At 46.0% G+C, this 22832-nt stretch overlaps 1 protein-coding gene across 4 annotated transcripts in view; it reads left to right on the forward strand.

Annotated features, from left to right (window-relative positions):
- The window catches only part of Pcnx2 (pecanex 2), a 173913-nt gene that overhangs the window by 37577 nt on the left and 113504 nt on the right, over positions 1–22832 (forward strand). For all 4 annotated transcript variants that reach the window (XM_005064691.4, XM_013122036.3, XM_040755299.1 and 1 more), the window contains exons 10-14: positions 4964–5109; positions 7056–7209; positions 7326–7358; positions 16017–16188; positions 22494–22604. In XM_005064691.4, coding sequence (XP_005064748.1) covers positions 4964–5109; positions 7056–7209; positions 7326–7358; positions 16017–16188; positions 22494–22604 — 616 coding nt within the window. The remainder of the gene's footprint in view (positions 1–4963; positions 5110–7055; positions 7210–7325; positions 7359–16016; positions 16189–22493; positions 22605–22832) is intronic.

Genomic DNA, 22832 nt, shown 5'->3' on the forward strand with positions numbered 1-22832 from the left:
GGACTCACTATGGACGTTTCCTTAAAAACTAAAAGTAGGGGCTAGAGAGATGTCTCAGCAGTTAAGAACACACATTGCTCTCACATAGGACCCATATTTGGTTCCCAGCATCCATGTCATGTGACTTACAGCCTCCTATAACTCCCGCTCCAGGGCATTTGATGCTCCCACCTGCACCAACATTTACATACCCACCCCACCCCCTGCCACACACACTTACACATATAATTAAAAATAAAACCTTTTAAAAGAGCACCTATGTCAGTTTTGGATATGTACCAAAGGGCTCCATACACCACCACAGAGATATTTCCTCATCCCTGTTTATTGCTGCTCTATTTACAATAGCCAGAAGGCTATTGTAATAAAAATGTGGTATATATACACAATAGGATTTTATTTATTTATAAAGAAAAATGAAAATTTCAAGAAAATGGATAGTTCTGGATATTATTGAGTGAAATAACCTAGACTCAGGAAAATGAATACCACATTTTCTCTCATATGTGAATTCCAGTGTTTAATATTTAGATGGGGGCATAAGTCATGAAACTAAAGGACAGCATGAGAGGGGACAAACGGGTGATGAGGAAAGATTTGGGGTCAGCAAAAGGCCCATGGGACACAAAGAGGAAAAGAGAGTAGGGGAGAGAGAGAGGAGAATCACTAAAGAACACGTCTTTGGATATGCCAGAAGGATATGCAATACTTTGTTAGCTACTTAAAAAACAAATTAATGATGGATGGAAAGATGGCTCAGTGGTTAGGAGCATTGACTTCTCTTAAGATGACCTGGGTTTGGTTCCCCGTACCCACATGGCAGCTCACACATGCCTATCTCCAGTTCCACAGGCACAAGGCACACACAGGGTGCACAGATATACATGCAGGAAAAATACCCATACACATACAATACAAATAAATAAAGTCAGTATGGTGGCTGTGGGTGTGGCTCCGGCCTGGTTCTGGGTGGGGTTGGCTCTGCCCCACCTAACACCAGAGACTGCACCATTTGCCCCCTTCTCTGAGGACCATGCATCACACAGTGTCTCCCCTTCAACTTGCATCTTTGAGGCCACCCATCTTTCCTGGACCTCTGAGGGCCTCAGACCTTGGCTGTGAGCTTTTGTCACACACAGGTCCTTGGTAGGTCTGTGAGCTCTTTCAGCTACATCTCAGGGCCAGTGCTCAGTTCTCACCCCAGCTGCGGTACAGATAGCTCCCCTCCCCAGCAGAATGTACACTCTGAGAAACGTGGTCCCTTCCTAACCCAGGCCTGGACAGGGCCAGCTTCTTTTCACATTCCCACTTCTAGAAGGCTAGTGTTGATCTACCCAGAAGGTTCCCCAGACATACTGGAACAGCTTGGGAGGGTATGACTGCTCCCAGTGTCCTGAGAGGAAAAGCAGTTCATCTGGCTGACAGGTTTGGAAAGGTCTCAAAATCTTCACCAGCGCGTGTGTGGCTTCTACAATCAGCCAAGACATCCGGCCTCCAGCAAGTATTTGCTGGGTCACAAGCAAGAGGCCATCTCAGTTTTATTTTGTAAACAAAATCTCATTTAACTTCTGGTGATATTAAGTCAATTTAAAGAACTTTAAGAACTTTTAGCAGGGCAGTGGTGGCTCACACCTTTAATCCCAGCACTTGGGAGGCAGAGGCAGGTGATCAGCCTGGTCTACAGAGTGAGTTCCAGGACAGCCAGGGTTACAAAATGAATCTCTGTCTTCAAAAACCAAAACCAAATCCAATCCTCCCCCCCAAAAATACAGCTTTTAAAAATTGCTGCCCCCCCCGTGATCCTTTTACAAATGTACAAATGCACATATCCAGGATATTTATCCGGAAGAAGGCAGAATAGCAGCCTTTATACCCCCACCTCTGCATGTGAAGAATAAAACCATAAACTGCATGCATATTATATTTAACTTAAAACTGAGAAAAAACACTGCGGTGTCTGAATAAAAATAGCCCCCATAGGCTCATAGGGATTGGCACTATCAGGAGGTATGGCCTTGTTGGAAGAAGTGTGTCACTGCTGTAGGAGGTGGGTTTTGAGGTTTCAGAAGTTCAAGCTATGCTCAGTGTCACTCTCTCTTCCCACTGCCTGCAAATCCACATGTAGAATTCACAGCTCCTTCTCCAGCACCATGGTCCGCCTGCATGTTGCCATGCTTCTAGCCATGATGATAATGGACTAAATCTTTGAAACTGTAAGCCAGCCCCAATTAAATGTTTTCCTTTATAAGAGCTGCCATGGTCATGGTATCTCTTCATAGTTCCTGCCAGCTTTGGTCAATGCATGCACCCACCTGGACCCCACATCACCAGAACAGCAAGTTGACTCACTGGTGCATGTATTTCTTGCCCATGCTGTATCAGTGAACACTGAAGCCAAGACCCTTGGTTTGTTTCAATGTCAAGTCCATAGCCGTTTGCACAAGTTCCTGCTGATGCAGCGCCAGGTGGTTTCCAAGATGGTATCTTGTCTTGAAATAGAGTTGTGCTGGTTTGTTTAATGCCACCTTGACACAAGCTAAAGTCATCAGAGAGGAGGGGTGCTCAACTGAGAAAATGCCTCCATAAGACTGGGCTGTAGGCATTTTCTTAATTAGTGATCAATGGGAGAGGGCCCAGTCCATTGTGGGTGCTGCCATCTCTGGACTGGTGGTCTTGGGTTCTATAAGAAATCAGACTGAGCAAGCCATGGAGAGCAAGCCAATAGGCAGCAGCCCTCCACGGGCTCTGCAGCAGCTTTTGTCTCCAGGTCCCTGCCTTGTGTGAGTTCTTGTCCTTACTTCCTTTGATGATGAGCAGCAATATGGAAGTGTACGCAGAGTAAACCCTTCCCCCCCAACTTGGTTGGTTGGTCACGGTGTTTAGTCACAACAATAGAAATCCTAAGGCATGAACCCAGACATGCTCTTAGAGTATCAGCCCCACTCTACCCACTGACTGTCAGCTCCTGGGTATTGTCCTTAGGACAGGGTGGCCTTCCTTTACCATGCCTTGTGTATGCATCAGCACTTTATGTTCAGGATAACTTCCTGGTCCTTAAGCTGAGTTACCAAGTCCATGTTGTGCTGCAGAGAAGGCAGAGCCTGTTCTTACCCAGGGCTCTTCAGGGGTCTGTGAAAGAGCATCTGGGACACTCTGAACACATACTAGGTGCTTGGATATCAGCAACTGTCTTTGAGGTTGACCACTGCAATTCCCAACCTCACCTACTGTGTGTGTGTGGGGGGGTCTGTCAGCCCATGTGTCTCTAGCACAGGCTGGCATGGTTTTTGTTGTTTGCTATTGTGTTGCTCCTGCCTTGGATTTTGATCTGTGTGACTCTTTGATACACACATCAAAGCTCCGTTCTTCCAGATTAAAGTGTACTTTTGTTTCTGCTAGGTGTGAAGAGATGCTTTAAGGCAAATCCTCTGCGGGATCTGGAGCATCCACATAGTGTGAATAAGGGCTACAAACCTGCCCGGGCGGGAGGAGGGACCCAGCAGTGCTGAAACCTCAGGAGACCTGTGGGCCCCCACCACCCTCAGCCTGAGCAGGCACTCTTCCGTGCAGCCTCCTGGGTGCGGAGCTGACCACAAAGTAGATTTAGTTCATCTGAATTCTGGGGTCCCAGACTGTGGAGATGGCTGCTGATGGACACCCTGCCTTCTGCTTGGTTTCCTATTCCAAACTCCAGTTCCTCACAAGGTCACTATTTGGTCCCCTCCACTTCCGGCTTCATCTTCATGTCTTCTCTAGATGCACAAGGCTCTGAAGAACTAGCATACATGTGCATGCACACACACAAACACATACACACACACATGCATGCACCCACATACCACACATACTCAGACACACAAGTGTTTGTGCACATGCATGCTCATATGTGCGGAGGTCAGAGGTCAACCTTGGCTGTAGTTAATCACTCATTCTCCAGTTTTTGGAACGGGGTCTCTCTACGGCCTGACGCTCACCATGTAATCTAAACTGGCCAGTCAGTAAGCCTCAGCTGTCCATCGGCATCTCCCTCCCCAGTACTGGGGTTACAGGCACACTCCGCCATGACTGACTGTTTACATATGGGTAGCAAACTAGAGTCTTCGTGCTTCTGTAGCAAGTCCTTTACTGGCTGAGCTACTGCCCCTTCTCATTCTGTCCTTAGGGCAGACTTTGTCAGTGACCTAGTTACCTTCAATGAAAGCCTCTGCATTTGGAGTAAAATTTGAATATTTTCTTCAGTATTATATTTAATAACAATTTAAAAGTTAAGCCACTTAAAATATGCTTCCTTGACTTAATGAGCTGAAATGTTTTAAATGGTGAGTGCCAGAATTTCAGTTGTAGCATCTTCATGGAATTGGTGTAATTTTAATCATTATTCTTTTCTTAGACTAGCCCTTTTAAACAAAATATGCTGGTTTCAGAATTTGACCATTTTGTTTTGCTCCGGAACAAGTGCACGTGCATAAGTGTATGTACACCACATGTATGGAGGAAACAGCAAAGGACAGAAGAGGGCATCAGAGCTCTGGAACTGGACGGTTACAAGGCTCCATGTGGGTGCTGGGATTTAACATCCAAAGCTCTGTAAGAACAGATGGCAGCCGGGCGTTGGTGGCGCACGCCTTTAATCCCAGCACTTGGGAGGCAGAGGCAGGCGGATCTCTGTGAGTTCGAGGCCAGCCTGGTCTACAGAGTGAGTTCCAGGACAGCCTCCAAAGCCACAGAGAAACCCTGTCTCGAAAAACCAAAAAAAAAAAAAAAAAAAAAAACACACACACACACACACACACAAAAAACAAAAAAACAAAGAACAGATGGCACTTTTAACCTCTGAGCCATCCCTTCAGCCCTCCTCCCCCTGCCCTTGTGTTTTTAAACTATGGGTGTGTTTGTGACAAGGACATACCACAGTAACACTCTTTTCTGCCTTTGATCTCTGTTTTGTTTCCCGTGTGAAAAGCACATGAGTCAGGATCTGGAAGATTCATCACGTTCTTCGGCCCAAGGAAAGTTTAACCGAGAGCAGTTTTACAAATTCATCATTTTCCCTGGGAAGTGGATTAAAGTCTGGTATGATCGACTCACGTTGTTGGCGCTATTGGATCGGTAAGCTGTCAAGCATGCATGGGCGTGGCCGGAATATAAGAGAGGACACCAATGCGCATACTCAAATGCTCCTAAAATGCAAATTGCAGCTTGCTCACGTCACCTGGATTATTTCCAGCCCACACCCCACTTTGCTGTGAACCCCAGTGACTTAGACACTGAATTCCACCGTTGTCATGGGAATTGATGATTGAACAGTATGGACTAGACAGCAGGTTTGCTTGGGAGACAGTCTTCTTTGGTCTGTTCACGTCCTGCCCTGTTTTGCTAGGAGGGCTTTCGGGTTCAGCAGCAGGAGGTATGCCTTGCCTGAGCCACTGTGGTCCGGGGATGGAGGGAGGTTAAATGGAGTAATGCTTACCTGTGCCCCGCACAGCTTGGATTGCAGTTTCTCTCTCCCCTCTGCTGTACACTAACTTAGTGCTGCTCTCTGGTTAGGCCTCTCCCTCCTTTTTGCCTCCTCTTATTATTGTTCCCTAGAATAAAACACTTTGTGACTGGAGGTATGGAGCCTGGGTAGGCAAGGTAGGGAGGTTCCAGTTTGCTGTCGGCTTAGAGTGGGGGCATCCTGTTTGTGGGCTCCCCATCAGGATGTCTGGGGGACAATATTAGGGTTTTCAGAGGCTGTGGCTCTGGTGGGGATTGGTTTAAAAATTGATGGTATGATCGCTAATGCTCGCACAGCAAGGTCTGTTCAGAGCTCATTGCCAGCCTCTGGGGCAGTGGCAGGGCTGTCTAACTGCCATCTGTCCCCCAGTGACTACTTGTTACAGTAATGGTACAGTCATGTCTTAAATGGTGTGATCAGATGCAGGGAAAAAAAAAAACCAAAACGACAGTCTTGCAAAATTACAGCAGTAAATTTCAGGACCCACAAGTCAGGGAATAGTGTTGTAATCACTTTGCTAACAATACTGTGTTACCCTAGGGCATGCACATGAGCAGAACACCCAATATGTGACCAGTAATCCAAGATAATGCATCCTGCTAGATGACTTTTAAAAAATTACTACTTTATTTTTCTGTAAAAAGGAAAAGGTTGTGTTAACTCCTCATAGGAAAACCGAATCTCTTTATAGGTGTGTGTGTGTGTGCGCGCGTGCATGCACACACGTGTGTATTGCACATATCCATGCCTGCCGCCACAGTGCACATGTGGAGGTCAGAGGACAACCTGCTGGAGTCATTTCTCTCCTTGTGCCATGTGAATCTGAGAGGTCGAACTTGATGGCAAATGCTTTCCTTGCTTACCCATCATGCTTCCCTCCCCTCATGTTATTTATCATGACATCTGAGCCTTTATTTCAAAAGACATCCATAAATTACCCCTGATACTTAGTGGGAGGTGTCGTTAAACCTCACATGCATGAGAAAACTTGATCTTCCAGGGTGTAAAGCTGAGAATGGGTGACAGATGAACTGCCGGGCTATACGGGAAGTAGATGAGATGACCTTGTCCTCTGCTGGGACAGAGGTAGCCACACTGTCCACTCCTAGACCGCGGCCCTCACCCTGTGTTGTTTAAGCCCATTCTTAGTCCCTCTGAAGCTTCCTGCCCCTGGAACAGGGCAGCAAACTCTGACTCCAGAGAAGATCAATCCGGAAACAGCTATCCTGGTGTCAATGCAATCTTCCCAAACCCTCACTGAGAGTAGCCTGTGAAGTTCGGAAACATTCCAGGCTGTGTGGTTGAAATCCTCCTCCTAGGCAGCCCAGTGCAGTGGCCAAGGAAGTCAATGGAATCCTGTTTCATTTATTCCAAGAACAAACACCCAGGGTCAAAATAAGGACTTTGTTTGAACAGCACAAGAATAAATCGACACAGGGGCTGGCCCACATAGCCTCTCTGAGCATGGTGTCAGTCTACAGATGAGGGCAGGGAAGCCTGCGTTAATAATGACATGGGTGGCGGTCTTAACTCATACTTGTTTGTGTGTTTTGCACAGAACTGAAGATGTGAAGGAAAATGTAGTGGCAATTCTGCTGAGTGTTCTGGTTTCCCTCCTGGGCTTTCTGACCCTGAATCGTGGCTTCTGTAGAGACTTATGGGTCCTGCTCTTCTGCCTGGTCATGGCCAGCTGCCAGTACTCCCTGCTCAAGGCAAGAACCCATCCTCTGTGTGTGTGGGAGGGGGTAGGTGTGCATGGGTGTGTGTAGTATCCTTACCATAGCCCTGCAATCGAGAGTTGACCCAGGCCCTCTGGTTTGTGTTTTAGAGCGTCCAGCCTGACCCCGCCTCACCAATACACGTAAGTGCAGGCCTGCAGCTTGGCTCATCTGCTTGCATTGAAAATAGGGTGACAGAAACATCTATTCAAAGGGTCAAATTTGCATCTGTGTCTGTATCTTGAATACAGGAATAGAAGCAGTGGATGGATACCCAAGTGCATGGCGCAAAGCTCTGGCTGGACCTAAGCGCATGGTGCATTGGCATTGGTGGAGGAGAGGCTCAGGCATGGGGTAGACCTCGTGTGACAGGTCACTTTTATTCCCTGGGCTCGTGTGGCGAAAGTCACAGCTTGATTGGATGGTCCACACTCTGCCATCTGCCTGCCTGTCTTTGTTTCCCACCTATCCACTTGACTATCTAATGCTGAGCATGCTGGTGGTCCTCCATGTGCCTCAGTTTCCCTATGTGCAAATAAAGCCAATTAATGTGGGCTGGGATTGGACAAATAGTGCATGTAATTGCTTCAAACACAGGCTGGCACCTGGCAATTGCTCCTCATGTGTTCTTAGTGTGTAGTCATAAACTGTATGTGTTTAAAGATACTCTTACATCTATTTTGGAGGTAAGTTATAATTTGGCCATGTATATGTGGTAGAATGATTAAGTCAAGTTAATTTGTCTATCATATCACATGCTTTTTTTCTGATGAGAATGTTTACAGTGTACTCTCAGTATTTTCAAGAGCATCCTATGTAATTGTTGATGATAGCCACCACCACTGTATTGTGTAATAGATCTACAAGCTCCCTGATCCCATGTGCTTGACTGCGCTCCTTCTACCAGCACTTCCTACCCGCTGCCTGTTCCCTAGCACCCCCCCCCCCCCCCGCTCATTTTGTCTGTGAGTCAGACTTTGTTATATTCTGTACAAGGTGAGGTCATGCAGTATTCCTCCTTCCATGCCTGGCATATTTCTCTTCACACAACATTCTCCAAGATCTTTCATGTTTGCACATGACAGGATTGCCATCTTTTACAAGGTTGAATAGTATTTCATGTGTGCCTGTATGCACATACCACATTATTAAACAGCATTCACCTATGAACAAATACTTAGGTGGGAGCCTACACTTGTTACTTTTTTTTGTTGCTATGACAAACTGCTATAACTAAAAGCAATTTAAGGGAGAGCTTATGTTGGTTTATGGTTCCAGAGGGAGAGCATTCATTAGGAAGGCGTGGCATGGTGGCAGGAGCAGGAAGCTAGCCAATCACATTTCGTCAGCACACAGGAAGCAGAAAGAGAAACCAGGATGTGGGACAAGGCTAGGAACCCTCAAAGCCTACCCCCAGTGATGTACTTCCTTCAGTAAGGCTCCAGCTCTTAAAGGGTCCATAACTTCCCAAAATAGTGCCACCAGCTGAGAGCCAAGCATCCAACACCTCACCCTACTGGGGGACATTTCTCATTCAATCTACCCCAGTGCCATATGTATTTTGGCCATTGCAGGTAATGCTTTAATAAATGCAAGCACACGGGCATTTTCACATACTATTTTCCCATCCTTTGAGTATAGACCCGGAAGTGAGACTTATGAGTGCTATAGTAATTCTATTTGTGTTTTTGTTGTTGTTTTCTTTTTTTTGTTTGTTTGGGTTTTTTGTTGTTTTGGTTTGGTTTGGTTTTGGTTTTTTTGAGGCAGGACTTCTCTGTGTGCCTTGGGCCTGGAACTCACTCTGTAAACCAGGCCTCAAACTCAGAGATCCACCTGCCTCTGCACTCTGACCATTGTGTGAACCACTACCACTCGGTTTGTATTTTTAAAAAATACTTATTTATATGTAGGTGTGTATTTATGTGAGTATATGCAGCATGTGTACACATGCCTGTGGAGACCAGAAGAGGGTGTCAAATCCTCTAGAGATGAAGTTTCAAGTAGTTGAGCGGCCTGATGTAGGTGCTGGAAAATGAAACCAGGTCCTCTAGGAGAGCAGCAAGAGCTCTTAACAGATGAAGCATATTTCCAGCTTCCTCCTCCTCGCGCGCGCGTGCGTGTGTGTGTGTGTGTGTGTGTGTGTGTGTGTGTGTGTGTGTGTGTGTGTAAGTATGCATGACCCACATGCACACATGTGCTTGTTCGGGCACATATGCCACAACCACAACATGTATATAGATGTCAGAGGACAATCTAGGTGCTAGTCCTTGCCTTCTGCTTTGTTTGAGGCAGGGTCTCTCTGTAGTGTTTCCACTGCTGTACTTGCCAGGGTAGCTGGAGGCTCTTCTGTCTGCTGTACCAACCTGTAAGAGCACTTGGCTTACAAGCACTGTTGCTACATATCCATCTTTTATGTGGGTTCTGGTGATTCAAACTCAGGCTCTCCACTTGCAAGGCAGCTGCTTTCATCCACTGTTTGTACCTTTTTTGAGAATTTCCCACCTTCCTTCATGGCAGTACCATCCATAGTACACCAGAAGGGGTCTCCTTTCTCCGTGTCTTCACCAAAACCTATCTTTCCCTTTTGTGATAAATGCTGCTCTAACAGGTGAGAGTCCATTTCCTGCTGTGGCTTTAGTTTCGTGTCCCCACGTGGAAACTCTGTGCATGAAGCCAGTTTCCTCTTATTCCTCCATTTCAGGTGCCCTTTGCCCTTTATCCCAATAACTTGGAGTCTGATTTGTGGGAGAGAATCTGGGTCCACCCAGACCAGCCCACTGGTGGCCCAGAATCTTCCAGCTCCTAGTTACGTTTTGTTTCTTCTGGCCCTGGTGCCCCAGTGGCCTTGGATGCCGTCAGGATCCACTCTTCAGGTGCTGGCCATAGCCATGTGCTTTCACCCTCCTGTGTTCTGTGTGTCCTTCCTGCCTCTGTCACAGCAACCCCCAGGAGGCGCATGTCACAAGTGCATGCACACACACACACACACACACACACACACACACACACACACACACACAGGCTCTGAAAAATCTCTCCAGTGATGGAAAATTATCCTCCCACCATTATACATTTAAAAAATTCATATACGGGGGGCTGGAGAGATGGCTCAGAGGTTAAGAGCACTGACTGCTCTTCCAGAGGACCTGAGTTCAATTCCCAGCAACCACATGGTGGCTCACAACCATCCATAATGAGATCTGGTGCCCTCTTCTGGTGTGCAGACATAAATGGAGGCAGAATGTTAATTTCATAATAAATAAATAAATAAATCTTTAAAAAAATAAAAAATTCATATATGGTGTTTAAGGCTGATTTTTAAACTTCGTTTGCCCATCAAAATTAAGAAATGCTTTAAACTGGTGATCGTTGTGGTAGCAGATGCTGTCCTGTTAAATTCCTCCGTTCCCTGTAATTGGTTTGCATATGATGCATCTTTACCTGTGAGTCTCAGCATCAGGACCACTAGCAGTAGGGTAATTAGGGTATTAAGATGCAGTGTTGGGATTGCCCTCAGAAACCTGGAGCAGGTGTGTGGCTCTGAAGGGTCGCTGCGACCCATGTCCCATCACCCCCTCCCTTCCTGTGTCTTTCCCTCACTGTTGCTGGTTTGCCGCTGTTACATGGCATCAAACATTCCTTATCTGGGGCTGGGAAGACAGCTCAGTCAGTCAAGTGACTGACGTATAAACATGAGGACTAGCGTTGGATCCCCAGAACCTATGTAAAAGTCAGGCAGAGCCCCACAAATCTGTAATTCAAGTGCTGCGGGTACAGAGGTAGGAGTACCCCTGCCACTGACTGGCCAACTATGGACAATCAAAGAACTCCACACTCCATGAGTCCCTTTATCAAATAAAATAAGGTAGAGATGTGATAGAGGAAAATACACTATGCTTGGCTTCTATACATGTGTGTACACCCATACAAACTTGTACACACACACACACACATACACACACGCGCGCTCGCGCGCGCATGGACTTTGGAATGTGATACAAAGCATGTTAAGACCATGGGGAGGGACTGGCAGCAGGCAAACCTCACACTTGAGGCACATTTGCGGTATCATTACTGTGACCCCTGTGTTGCTGTGCTGAGCTGAGTCATACTGTCTGATTCCTATAATAGAACAAGCTACCATCTCAGGATTCCAGCTGGTATGTCACAGGGAGAAGGCATGTCACAGGGAGAAAACAGAGCAGTGGATTTTCTTGCTGTCATAGTGAACTAAAGTCAGACATCTATGCATGTAAACAGTAGGATTTCTAAGTAGATGCAGCCCTTGTTTGAGCTGGTCTCTAGAAGCCCTGTAAAAAGTGAGCAGGTTTCTGGTCACTTAGCCCCCAGTAGCAGGCTTCCATGAAGGATTGTCGTCTCTCTCTCTGGATCTTCCAAACTGCTCTGTGAAGAGTCTGCTGCAGTGTTGCTGGTGGGTGGGGCTGATGGGAAACCCACATGTACACAAGGTCAGCATTCAGACAGCTACCTCAAGGATGCTCCCAACCCACTGTGGAAGTGAAGGTTATAAACAGAACTGGGGGATTAGATTTCACCTTGTGGAATAGGTGAAATGTTTCTTTTAAAAGTCAGTCTTTGATGCCTGATGCAGATGTGCCCTCAGCAATGGGGAAGCACCGAATTTCATTAGTGAACATTCTGGGGACTCTGGAAGATAGAATGGTTAGTGTGTTGGGTATGTAGTAAGCCAAGGATGACTCTGGGACCGCAAACATGGGATGCATGATCACAGAAACAAAGGCAAGCTCTTTGCAGGGGCTCTGTGTTTGGTTTTGTAAATTACCAACGTGGAGGACAAGTTCAATTCTCTGACGAAGTCCCTGAAAGATGCCTGAGGGCATTTCATGTTGCTCAAGGCCAGAGGAGGCCTGCTCCTAGATAATGTATTCTAATACATATATCTGTATGCATCTCTTTCTCTGTGTGTGTGTGTGTGTGTGTGTGTGTGTGTGTGTGTGTGTGTAAGTGCAGGTGTACACATGTGTGGATATAGGCCAAGGGACTGGGCCACCTTGATTTGGAGGGATACATAGGGGGTTTGAAGTAGTTTGTCACTGACCTGGAGCTTGCCAAGATGGCTAGCATGCCCCAGAGACCTGCCTGTCTTTACCTCCCAGCACTAGGATTGTAGGCATGCTACAGCATTGGGTTCTGAGGCTTGAACTGAGGTCCTCATGCTTACAAGGTATTTTACTGACTGAGCCATCCCTCCATCCCATTAACCTTTTGATAAGAGGAAGAGCCAGAACAAATGATAGCTGCTTAATTATGTTTCTTAAACTATGTCAGTTTGAGGAAATGTCTCCCACGTGTGTGTTTTAATGCACCACACAGCTATTTATACCAGCTATTTTATTTTGCCGTTTACTTAGTAAGGGCGTTTAGATTTCACTCGGCTTTGGTCTTATTATTTTTTAATGCAAAGAAAGTATTCTCCTGTATTTATTAATCCATGACCTACTTGGATCCTGAAGAAAATTCCCTACCAGTGCAACATTTCTTTCTTTCTTTCTTTCTTTCTTTCTTTCTTTCTTTCTTTCTTTCTTTCTTTCTTTCTTTTTTAAGACTGAGCCTGGCCTCAGGATCAAAGGCAGCCAGTCTCTGTGATAGATACTGGTATTGTCCTGTTGAAAGATGGCCTCAGAATAGGACCATTTCTATTTTGGAAGCAGTGGCAATTTCAATTCTCTTCCTAACTATAGCACATTGAAGGCAGTGACTAAAAACACTGGTGTGAGATCATGCTGATCTTCCTCTGCTGGTTGCATGTAAGGTGGCTTGTGAATTGCAAGGCACACTCTCCATCTGGTTCATTGTTGTTGGTCTCAAATCTTAAGAACTGTGTGTGCATTTATTTCAGCAGTGTCGGAGTTTTGCTGGTCCAATATCCCATTACTTATTTTAAAATAATTTAAAGTTTTATTATTTTTGAGCATATAACCATGATATGTATGAGAGAGAGAGAGAGAAAGAGAGAGAGAGAGAGAGAGAGAGAGAGAGAGAGAGAGAGAGAGAGAGAGAGAGAGAGAGAGAGAGGACAAGTCTGTGGAGTTGGTTCTCTCCTCTCACCTTGATATGAATGTCCAGGACGGCACACTGGTCATTAGACTTGCAGAACAAGGACTTTTGCCCAATGTGCCATTTTTCTGCCTTTTTTCTTAATTTCCCACAGCCATTCGAAAAGAATAAAGGTTATTTCTACCTCTTTAAGCAGTATTTTGAGGACTAAGATGAGATCTGCAAAGTCTTTGGTTCTCCTTGAATGAAAAGTGACCAACAGTTAGTCAAAACAGCATGATTTTCATTATCTGGGAAGGGCATTTAAGTAGCCTCTCCACTATTGCTTAGATTGTTAGTTGGGGTCATCCTTGTAGATCTCTGGACATTTCCCTAGTGCCAGATTTCTCTTTAGACCTATAATGGCTCCCTCTATTATGGTATCTCTTTTCTTACTCTCCTCTATTCTTCCCCTGACTCAATCTTCCTGCTCCCTCATATCTTCCTCTCCCCTCCTTTTCTCCCCTTCTCTTTCTCCTAGCTCCCTCTCCCCTCCCACCATGCTCCCAATTAGCTCAGGAGATCTTGTCCTTTTCCCCTTCTCTGGAGGACCATGTATGTCTCTCTTAGGGTCTTCCTTGTTTCCTAGCTTCACTGGTGGTATGGATTATAGGCTGGTAATCCTTTGCTCTATGTCTAAAATCCATATTTGAGTGAGTACATACCATGCTTGTCTTTCTGTGACTAGGTTACTTCACTCAGGATGGTTTCTTCTAGTTCCATCCATTTGCCTGCAAATTTCAAGATTTCATTGTTTTTTTTTTTCTGCTGAGTAGTCATCACATTTTCTCTACCCATTCTTCAGTTGAGGAGCATCTAGATTGCTTCCAGGTTCTGGCTATTACAAATAATGCTGCTATGAACATAGTTTAATAGATGTCCTTGGTGTGTGAATGTGCATTTGGGTATATGCCTAAGAATGGAATTGCTGAATCTTGTGGTAGACTGATTCCCATTTTTCTGAGGAACCGCCATACTGATTTCCAAAGTGACTGTACAAGTCGGCACTTCCACCATCAGTGGAGGAGTGTTTCCCTTTCTCCACATCCTTTCCCACATAAACTGTTGTTGGTTTTTTTGATTTTAGTCATTCTGACAAGAGTAAGATGGTATCTCAGAGTTGTTTTGTTTTGCATTTTCCTGATGGCTAAGGATATTGAGCACTTTCTTAAGTGTCTTTCAACCATTTTAGACTCCTCTACTGAGAATTCACTATTTAGTTTTGTACCCGACTTCTTAATTGGATTATTTGGTGTTTTGGTGACTAGTTTCTTGAGTTCTTTGTATATTTTGGAAATCAGCCCTCTGTCAGATGTGGAGTAGTGAATATCTTTTCCCATTCTGTGGGCTGCCTTTTTGTCTTGTTGACTGTGTCCTTTGCCTTACAGAAGCTTCTCAGTTTTGTGAGGTCCCATTTATTAATTGTCATCTCAGTGTCTGTGCTACTGGTGTTATGTTTAGGATCCTAGAGCCTTTATCCAGTAGCTGATGGAAGCAGAAGCAGACACCCACAACTAAACACTGAGGTGAACTCCTAGAATTCAGTTGCAGAGAGGGAGGAGTGATAAGCAAAGGGGTCAAGACCAGGCTAGAGAAACTCACAGAAACAGTTGAACTGAACAAGGAGGAGCTCATGAACCCCAGACTGATAGCTGGGAAACCAGCATAGGACTGATCTAGACCCCCTGAACGTGGGTGTTAGTTGGGAGGCCTGAGAAATCTATGGGGCCTCTGGCAAGGATCAGTATTTATCCCTAGTGTACAAATGGACTTTGGGAGCTCATTCCACATAGAGGGTTACTCTCTCAGCCTAGACACACGGGGGAGTGCCTAAGCCCTGCTCCAAATGATATGGCAGACTTTGAAGATCCCACATGGAAGGCCTCACTCTCCCTAGGGAGCAGAAAGGGGATGGGTGTTGTTAGGGGGCAGGGGAAGAAAGGAGGGAGAGGGAACTGGGATTGACATGTAAAGCAAGCTTCATTTCTAATTTTAATTAAAAAAGGAAAGGAATGTTAAAATTAAAACATCCTTTAGAATAAACCATTAGAATAATGAATAAAAAATAAAGTTAACTTTATAGAAAAAAAAAGCATGATTTTTTTGTCAAGGAAGTCAACTGTTCTGCCGCATTGAGACGTACATCTGTCCGTCTGGCCATCACAGCTTTCTCCTCCGTGGCTTACTTCCTGTCATGAGAGAATTAAAGCACCATACATAATGCTACTTCTTGTTGATAGGGAGCCCAGGTTAAATGTGCATAACTAACAAAGGTTTCAAGGAGTCTTGCACCTGAGAGGAGCAAGGAGAATGGAAGTCTGCCCCACCCCCTGAGGGAAGCATTGAGTCAGACAGATTTGCTCTGCGGGTGGTAAAATGAAATTTTTAGGTAAATCTTGTTGTACTTAAACAGCAACATTCTCTTTGATAGTCTCATTCTGGTTTGACAAAATAAACATCATTGTACATCTGTCTACTTGTCTCCCGCCTTTTACTTCCTGGTGTTTTGAGCTTATACATTACAGCAGGGTAGGGATGGATGTTAGGGGATAGGAATGGCTGTTAGGGGTTGGAACGGGTGTTGGGGTAATGTTGGGTTTTAGGGTAGGGAATGGGTGTTGGATAGTGTCAGTTGAATCATATGGTGTAAGTTCTTGACTGTGTAACTCTTCTCAATGAGTCAAAACAAAAGGTAAAACTTGGAAATTGTATTTGTTTTCTAGGGACACAACCAAATCATAGCCTATAGCAGACCAATCTATTTCTGTATGCTGTGTGGCCTTATTTTGCTTCTTGATGCAGGGGCCAAAGCCAGGCACCCTCCCAGCTATGTCGTATATGGCCTGAAGTTCTTCTCACCAGAGACCCTGCAATCAATCAGGGACCACTTAATAGGTAAGTTTGGGGTTGTGGGGAAGAGTCTTGGGAAGGGAAGCTGTGTCTCCCCTTTATCTTTTGCACCCCTAGTGGAAAAGACCTGTGCACTTGATTACTGCTGTGAAGAGCTAAGTATTTTCCTCTTGGCTTGTGTCTATAGAAGGCTGTGAGCCAAAGATAAAGGTAATGGGGATGTGGGGGGGGTGACTATTCACCGTCATTCTTTAGGCACCTACCACCTTGGTTTTTTTGTTTTGAGTCAGAGTCTCTCACTAACTTAGGATAAGTAAGCTAGGGCTGTCTCCATCTCCCAGGACCTGGAATTTCATGCACTTACCATCATGTCTCATTTTTATGTAGTTCTGATGATTGACTTCACATCCGTGCTTACAAGGCAAGCACTTCACCTACTAAACCATCCATCCCCCTAGGCCTTAACAATGGGATTCTTTGAAAGGGCTTTGATATCTATGACCAAGAACACTATTGTGACATCTGAAGCATGCTGGCAGTGATGCCTGCTGGAGTGAACTGGCTGTTCATTGTTCATTGGGCAACAGCTTCAGGCCTCTCCTCATGGCCCGGATACTATGATCATGCATAAAGGAGCATCAGTCTCAGCTCTGGTCACTCTAGCTTGTGCTGCTATACTTGGCTTGGCTTCGAATCCAGGGAGCACCTGCTATTCAGTGCTCCACTCAGGTGAGTCACCCACTCATAGCATAGGTAAGGTCTTTAACACTAAAGGCAGCCTACCAGAGCTTGGGTCCCAGCTCTCTGTTGGTTTGTATCCTTCCTTTTTTTTCTTTCTTTCTTTCTTTCTTTCTTTCTTTCTTTCTTTCTTTCTGTCTGTCTGTCCGTCCGTCCGTCCATCTGTCTTTTGTTGTTGTCATTGTTGTGATAAAATACCCTGACAAAAGCAACTTCAGGGAGAAAGGATCTATTTTGGCTCACATTCAAAGCATGGTGGTGAGAAGTCAAGGCTGCAGGCACGAAGCACCTGAACACATCACAGCTGCAGTCAGGAAGTAAAGAGCAGTGAATGCTAGTGATCACATCACTTTCCTCATCTTCTACAGCCCAGGACCCCACCCCACGGACCGGACCCTCCTGCCTTTGGAGTGGGTCTGCCTTCCTGCCTCAATTAACCTAGTCAACATCATCCGGCACAGACATGCCCAGAGGCTAAGTAATTTCCCTGGTGATTCCAGATCTAACAAGTTGACCACACTAACCATCACACCTTACTAAGTGAACAACACTCTGCTGAAGTGGGGGGGGGGAGTGTCAAAAAAGTGACCCACCTTATAACTCATGTAATGTTAAATGAATTCATGTATGAACACAGAAAAGGGCCACATACCAGCATTGACTTACTGTTACCAATTTGCAAAACGTCTATGCAGTGCTGATCCATAGCTCCAAAGACTCTGGCACACACCTGGAGATTGTTGTGATGGCATTGAACATGTGATGACTGTGACTGCCCACACTTGTAAAGACAGTGGCAAAGTCACTGCCCCGAGACTCTCATTGCCATCAAGATGTTCATTTCTTGATGAGCACTCCTAGTCTTGAATTAGTGTCACTCTTTCCCTGACCTCCCTGACTGGTCCCTGAATCTCTGCCGTGGTCCTGGGGTAGGTGTCCAGGTATGTGAAGAACTTTCTCTGTGCCCTGTATAGTTGAAAACCTGGGTAGGGATGTGGCCCTCAAACCTCCTTCCTCACTGGTCCCTTCCCTTTTCTCTTCCTGCTGAATCTGTAGCCGATTTTACACAGATGCATGTCACACATATACACACAGTCACATACATGCATAGACACACAGATATGCATACATACATACATACACACACAGACACATATGCAAACACACCACACACACTCACATACATACACAGACCTACACACAAACATAAACATACCACACACATGCTTACACACTCATTTATACATACAAGTATACACCATATGCACACATACATACGCTTCCTCCTGAAAACTCACTTCCTATATATCCATGGAAGAGCCAAGCAGCCTAAAGCCAAAGGCCTAGGGAACATGTTTCAGAACACCTTCAAGTTCAAGTAGGAAACAGAAGTATGGAAGAATAAAAGGAAAAGACCCCTGATTAGATTGGCCAGTGCCTTCCTATGAGAACAAGGGCCCCAGCCCTGCTGATGTCTCTTCCTCTACCATTATTTGAAGTCTGTCACAGGCCACGGGAAGGCCATCAGGCCTTTTCTCCTCCACTTAACATGCCCTCCCAAGGTCCTGCCAGCTGCGGGGGAAGCTGAAGCTCGGATAGAGATATGTAGTCAGGACTGGGCACATGGACACACATTAGAATACTCCTTGGGATTTTAATTTAATTCAATAGGTTGGTCGATTTCCTTTTTTAAGTAGCGGTGTTAGAGCCCTGAAGCTCAAAGTCACATGAGCTGTTTATCAGAGGCAGAAAATGTGAAAGGATGTGAGAAGATATCTGTGTCTAAATGCTCCTCTCCCTTGGGTTCCTCTTGGGTACCTTCCCCCAGATCACCAGTGTGGACCAGTGGTTTTAGCTCCACCTCTTAGAGGGACAAGGATTCACTGACTAACTGGAGCTCCCATGCGCTTGGCTTCTGCTCCTCTGTTCCTTGTAGGATGTCCTGCTGTGACTAGAGCCCTCTACCGGTGTTCTGCTCTGTGGTTCCTTTCCCTGAGTTCCGCCTTCCATCCTCTGGCCATTTTGCAGCACCTGACCCATGTGACAGCAATCCGGTTCCACTTGTCATATTTGATTCACATCTCCCCAGCCAGCTTGTCTCCTCAGTGCAGATGAAGCGGAGACCCCACTTGGCCTCTCACCACTGAACTGCTACAGGCTGCTCAGTGCCTGGAAGCCACAGGCACCAGATAAGCCTTGGTGGAGTGGAGTAGCTAAGAAATACAGAGGTGGTCATGGAGCGCTTCAGAAGCCAATGAGCACATGGGGTTTTGGAGTGCTTCCCACTCTACATCACAGACAGCTCCCTGGACCCTCAGAGCCGGCGTCTTAAGAAAAATAGTTTACAGATAATTGTAGAATGAGACTTGAGGATGCTGGTCGCGATGGGACAGACCTGTGGCCCCAGAACTTGGCAGGAGGATCGGGAGTTCACAGCTGCTGTTGGCTAAATGGCAAATTGGAAGCCAGTCTGAGTTGCATGAGATCCTAGTTTTAAAAGACAATAAAGTTAAAAACAGCCCCCCCTCAATAAAACAGAATAAAAGGGGAGAGGAGGGGGAGGAAGAGAAGGGAGGGGGCGGGGAAGGAAAAGAGGGGAGGGGAAGGAAGAGAGACTTACGGGGAAGCCAAGCTGACGCATTTCATTTTCCAGTTGCTTTTCCTGTCTGGGTTCCACTCACCCTCACTTCTTGTTTTGCTTTGCTTTGCTGCTCCCAGAAAGCCAGCACCCTGAGTTCCTGGCATACCCCACTTTCCATGGCAGGAGAACCAGAGAGTTTATTATGGACCAAAGGACGGAGGGCTAGGCTTGGTTGGAGCCTGAGGTACTTGTTTAGCAGTAGCCTGTGCCTCCAAATAGGCCACTGGACATTATCCTTTCGTTTTTCTTCAAGTCCATTCCTCCAGGGTGTGGGAGAGGCCGGGAATGCGGCTTCCTTACCTCCCTCCTGAAATGCGTTTCTCCCCTTAAAACTTCCTAATACATATTGTCTGTTCCTCAACGGTGACGGGTGAAAAGGGTGATAAATAACCCAGGAGCTGACTAGATGGTATCTGTGGCTCAGATGAAAGGAAAACTATGGATAGCAATCCTCGAGTAAGGCGGGAGGGGGTTAAAAGCTCTGATTTGCACAGAGCGTGAAACGACTGGAAAATGAGTAAGAACAAAGCAGAAGAGGCAGGTGCTGAGAGGGTTTTTCTGACTTTGTAGGGGGCGTCAAGGGCAATTCAAGGTCACTGTGCCCCCAGCAGCCTCTTCGCCACTGTCACATCCAGGGCCAGCTAGGAGAGAAGGAGAAACAAGGACTGTAAGATTAGCAGGAGAGAAAAGGCGTGCGCTGGTTTCTGGGGCTCGTTTCCTGTCAGAAGAGACCTTCCTGGGCTGTGGTGACATCCTGTCGGGACTGGGTGTAAAGGAAAACAGAAGCGCACAGCCCAGGAGCTGGGGTCCAAGAGTAAGGTGCCAGCTGGGCATCTTCCCTCCGGGACGGCGCAGCCTCTCCCCATCTGCTTGTCTGTCTCCAGGACCAGACTTTGCCTTTTCATTGTTATTGTTTGTTTGTTTTTTAATTTTAATTTGTGTGTGTGTTTGTGTTATGTGTGCATGTGTATGGTGTGTGTATATAGTGTGTGTTGTGTTTGTGTGTGTGGTGTGTATATGTATGCTCTGTGTGTGTGTGTGTGTGTATGTGTGTGTGTGTGTGTGTGTGTGTGTGTGTGTGTGTGTGTATGTGTGTACTGGCCCATTCCACAGCACAGCACATGTGTGGAACTCAGAGATCCACTTTTAGGAGTTGCTTTTCTCCTACCAGTAATTCCAGAGGTCAAACTCAGGTCATCAGATTTATGCAACAAGGGCTTTTACTTACTGAGCCATCTCACTAACCTTTACTGTATTTTTAAAATTATTGCATTGTGTTCTGTTTATTTATTTATCTTGAGGCAGGGTTCTCCTGAGGTAAACCAGGCTGACTTTAACTTGTGTCCATGATCTTGTCTCAGCCTCCTGGGTGCTAAGATTATATGCATATGCCACCATGCTTCATTTTATGGGGTGCAGGGAATTGAACCTCTCAAGTGTCATGCATGGTAGGCAAGAACTCTATTGGTTGAGTCACATCTCCAGCCCCAATTATTCCCTTTCAAAGGAGACCCTTCGCATTGGTTTAGGGCCACAAGGGACCCAGGAGGGTCTTGACTACATCACCTGCAACTAAGACACAGTGATCAGAGATGAGTTTAGGACTTCAGCATCTTTTGGAGGAGACACAAGAAAACCCAGAGTGAGGAACACACAGTAAAAGGACAAAATAAGCAAGAGCTAAATACACATGACATGCAGTGATCCCTCCACCAGAGCCACATGGAGCTGGCCCTCCCTGGGCTACAGCCAGAGCATAGGGAATGGTCCACAGGGTTTCCTCTTGGGGGTAGTGTCTGCCTCACTATGCATTAAGGCTCTGCTTGCCATTTCCATGTCAGAAGAGGCAGCTCACAGCTGTGGTGAGGCCTGCAGAGTGAGATTCCAGGGACAACAGCTGTCTTGACCCTCACCAAGTAGGCTAGTCCACAGGTAATAAGAGACTGTGAACAAACAAGGTAAGGTGGTTCCTGGGAGATGATAGCTGAGGTCAACCACTGGGCTCTCTACACACACATATACTCAACATGCACACGCACCCCTCCAAACATACACAAACATGCATGCACATACACAATGTGGTCAGCCAATGGACCTTTGTTCTATCACTAATAAAACCCCATGTAACTACTTCCATGACAAAACCTCTGCGACAACCTGTATCTGTGTTCCCGGGCCAGAGTCACTCACATCTGGCTCATTTCTTTGGAGGAGAACTGTTTTGCCACAACAGCTGTGTGTTATTCCTTCCTGTGCAAAAGATGGAGCCAGAGTCAGGTTCTCAGGAGCCACATGCATTTTTTTAGCAATTATGTCTGTGAGGACCCCAGACAGACAAGTTGCAGCAAAGTAGGACAAACTCTGTTACAGGTTTCAAATGTTACCTGAACAGCATTCGTTTGGGGTTGTTAGAAGCTAGGGGTTTGCTAAGAACACATTTTAAAGATTTTATTTGATGAGAAGATATTGGGTGATTGATGAATCATTCTTGTGGGGGACTAAAACTAGGCCAGGGCAGTGTGGCCTTGGCTCTGTAACATCCCATGTCTCCAAGACCAGAAATCTCTAGTCAGGAGTGTTTGGTCTTGCGGATCTTTAACACAAGTATGGATTTTTTTCCCTCTGAATTTGCACATCTTTCTGGACTTTTCCCTGTCCTCTAACTGCCCTCCCTATCTCCCCAGGTCTGATTCCATTCTTTGGAGCTGCAGGCATGGCATCTTCCTCCCTCCTCCACCCCCAAGCTCTCCCTTAGGTCCCAAACTGTCTGTGTGATCAGCCCTGGATAATGCACTTGCTATGTTTTTTTTCTCATCCTCTAGTGGCCTGGCTGAGAGGAGTCCTTGTTGCCTCAGTTTCCCTAGGTGTGGTGAAGAGTCTGAAAGGGGAAAGGCAGCCACATTACAACCACAACGTGGCCATGATTAGCCCACCCCTAGCTCATCGCTGCCTTTGGTCTGTTCTTTTCCAGTATTCTTATGTTGCTTCCCTGTGATCTCCCTCCTGGGACTCTTCCCACAAATCAACACCTTCTGCACCTACCTTCTGGAACAAGTTGACATGCTGCTGTTTGGAGGGTCAGGTGAGTCTTTGCACCTGCTATTCCTGGGAAGGTCTGGGGGTCCCAGGGACAGAGGATGGGGGCCTAACCCTAGGAGGTTGAGCTCCAAACCTGCTTTAGTTTGGAATTTCTATGTTCCATAGAACCAGAAATGGCCCATCAAAGGAATAAGCAAAGATACAAGGAAGGGAAGGGTTTCCCTTGATTTTGAGTGAGTGAGTGAGTGGGGCCCCTTAAAACTATTCTTTA

This window comes from Mesocricetus auratus, unplaced genomic scaffold (genome assembly GCF_017639785.1).
Source record: "Mesocricetus auratus isolate SY011 unplaced genomic scaffold, BCM_Maur_2.0 Super-Scaffold_100013, whole genome shotgun sequence".
Taxonomy (NCBI): domain Eukaryota; kingdom Metazoa; phylum Chordata; class Mammalia; order Rodentia; family Cricetidae; genus Mesocricetus; species Mesocricetus auratus.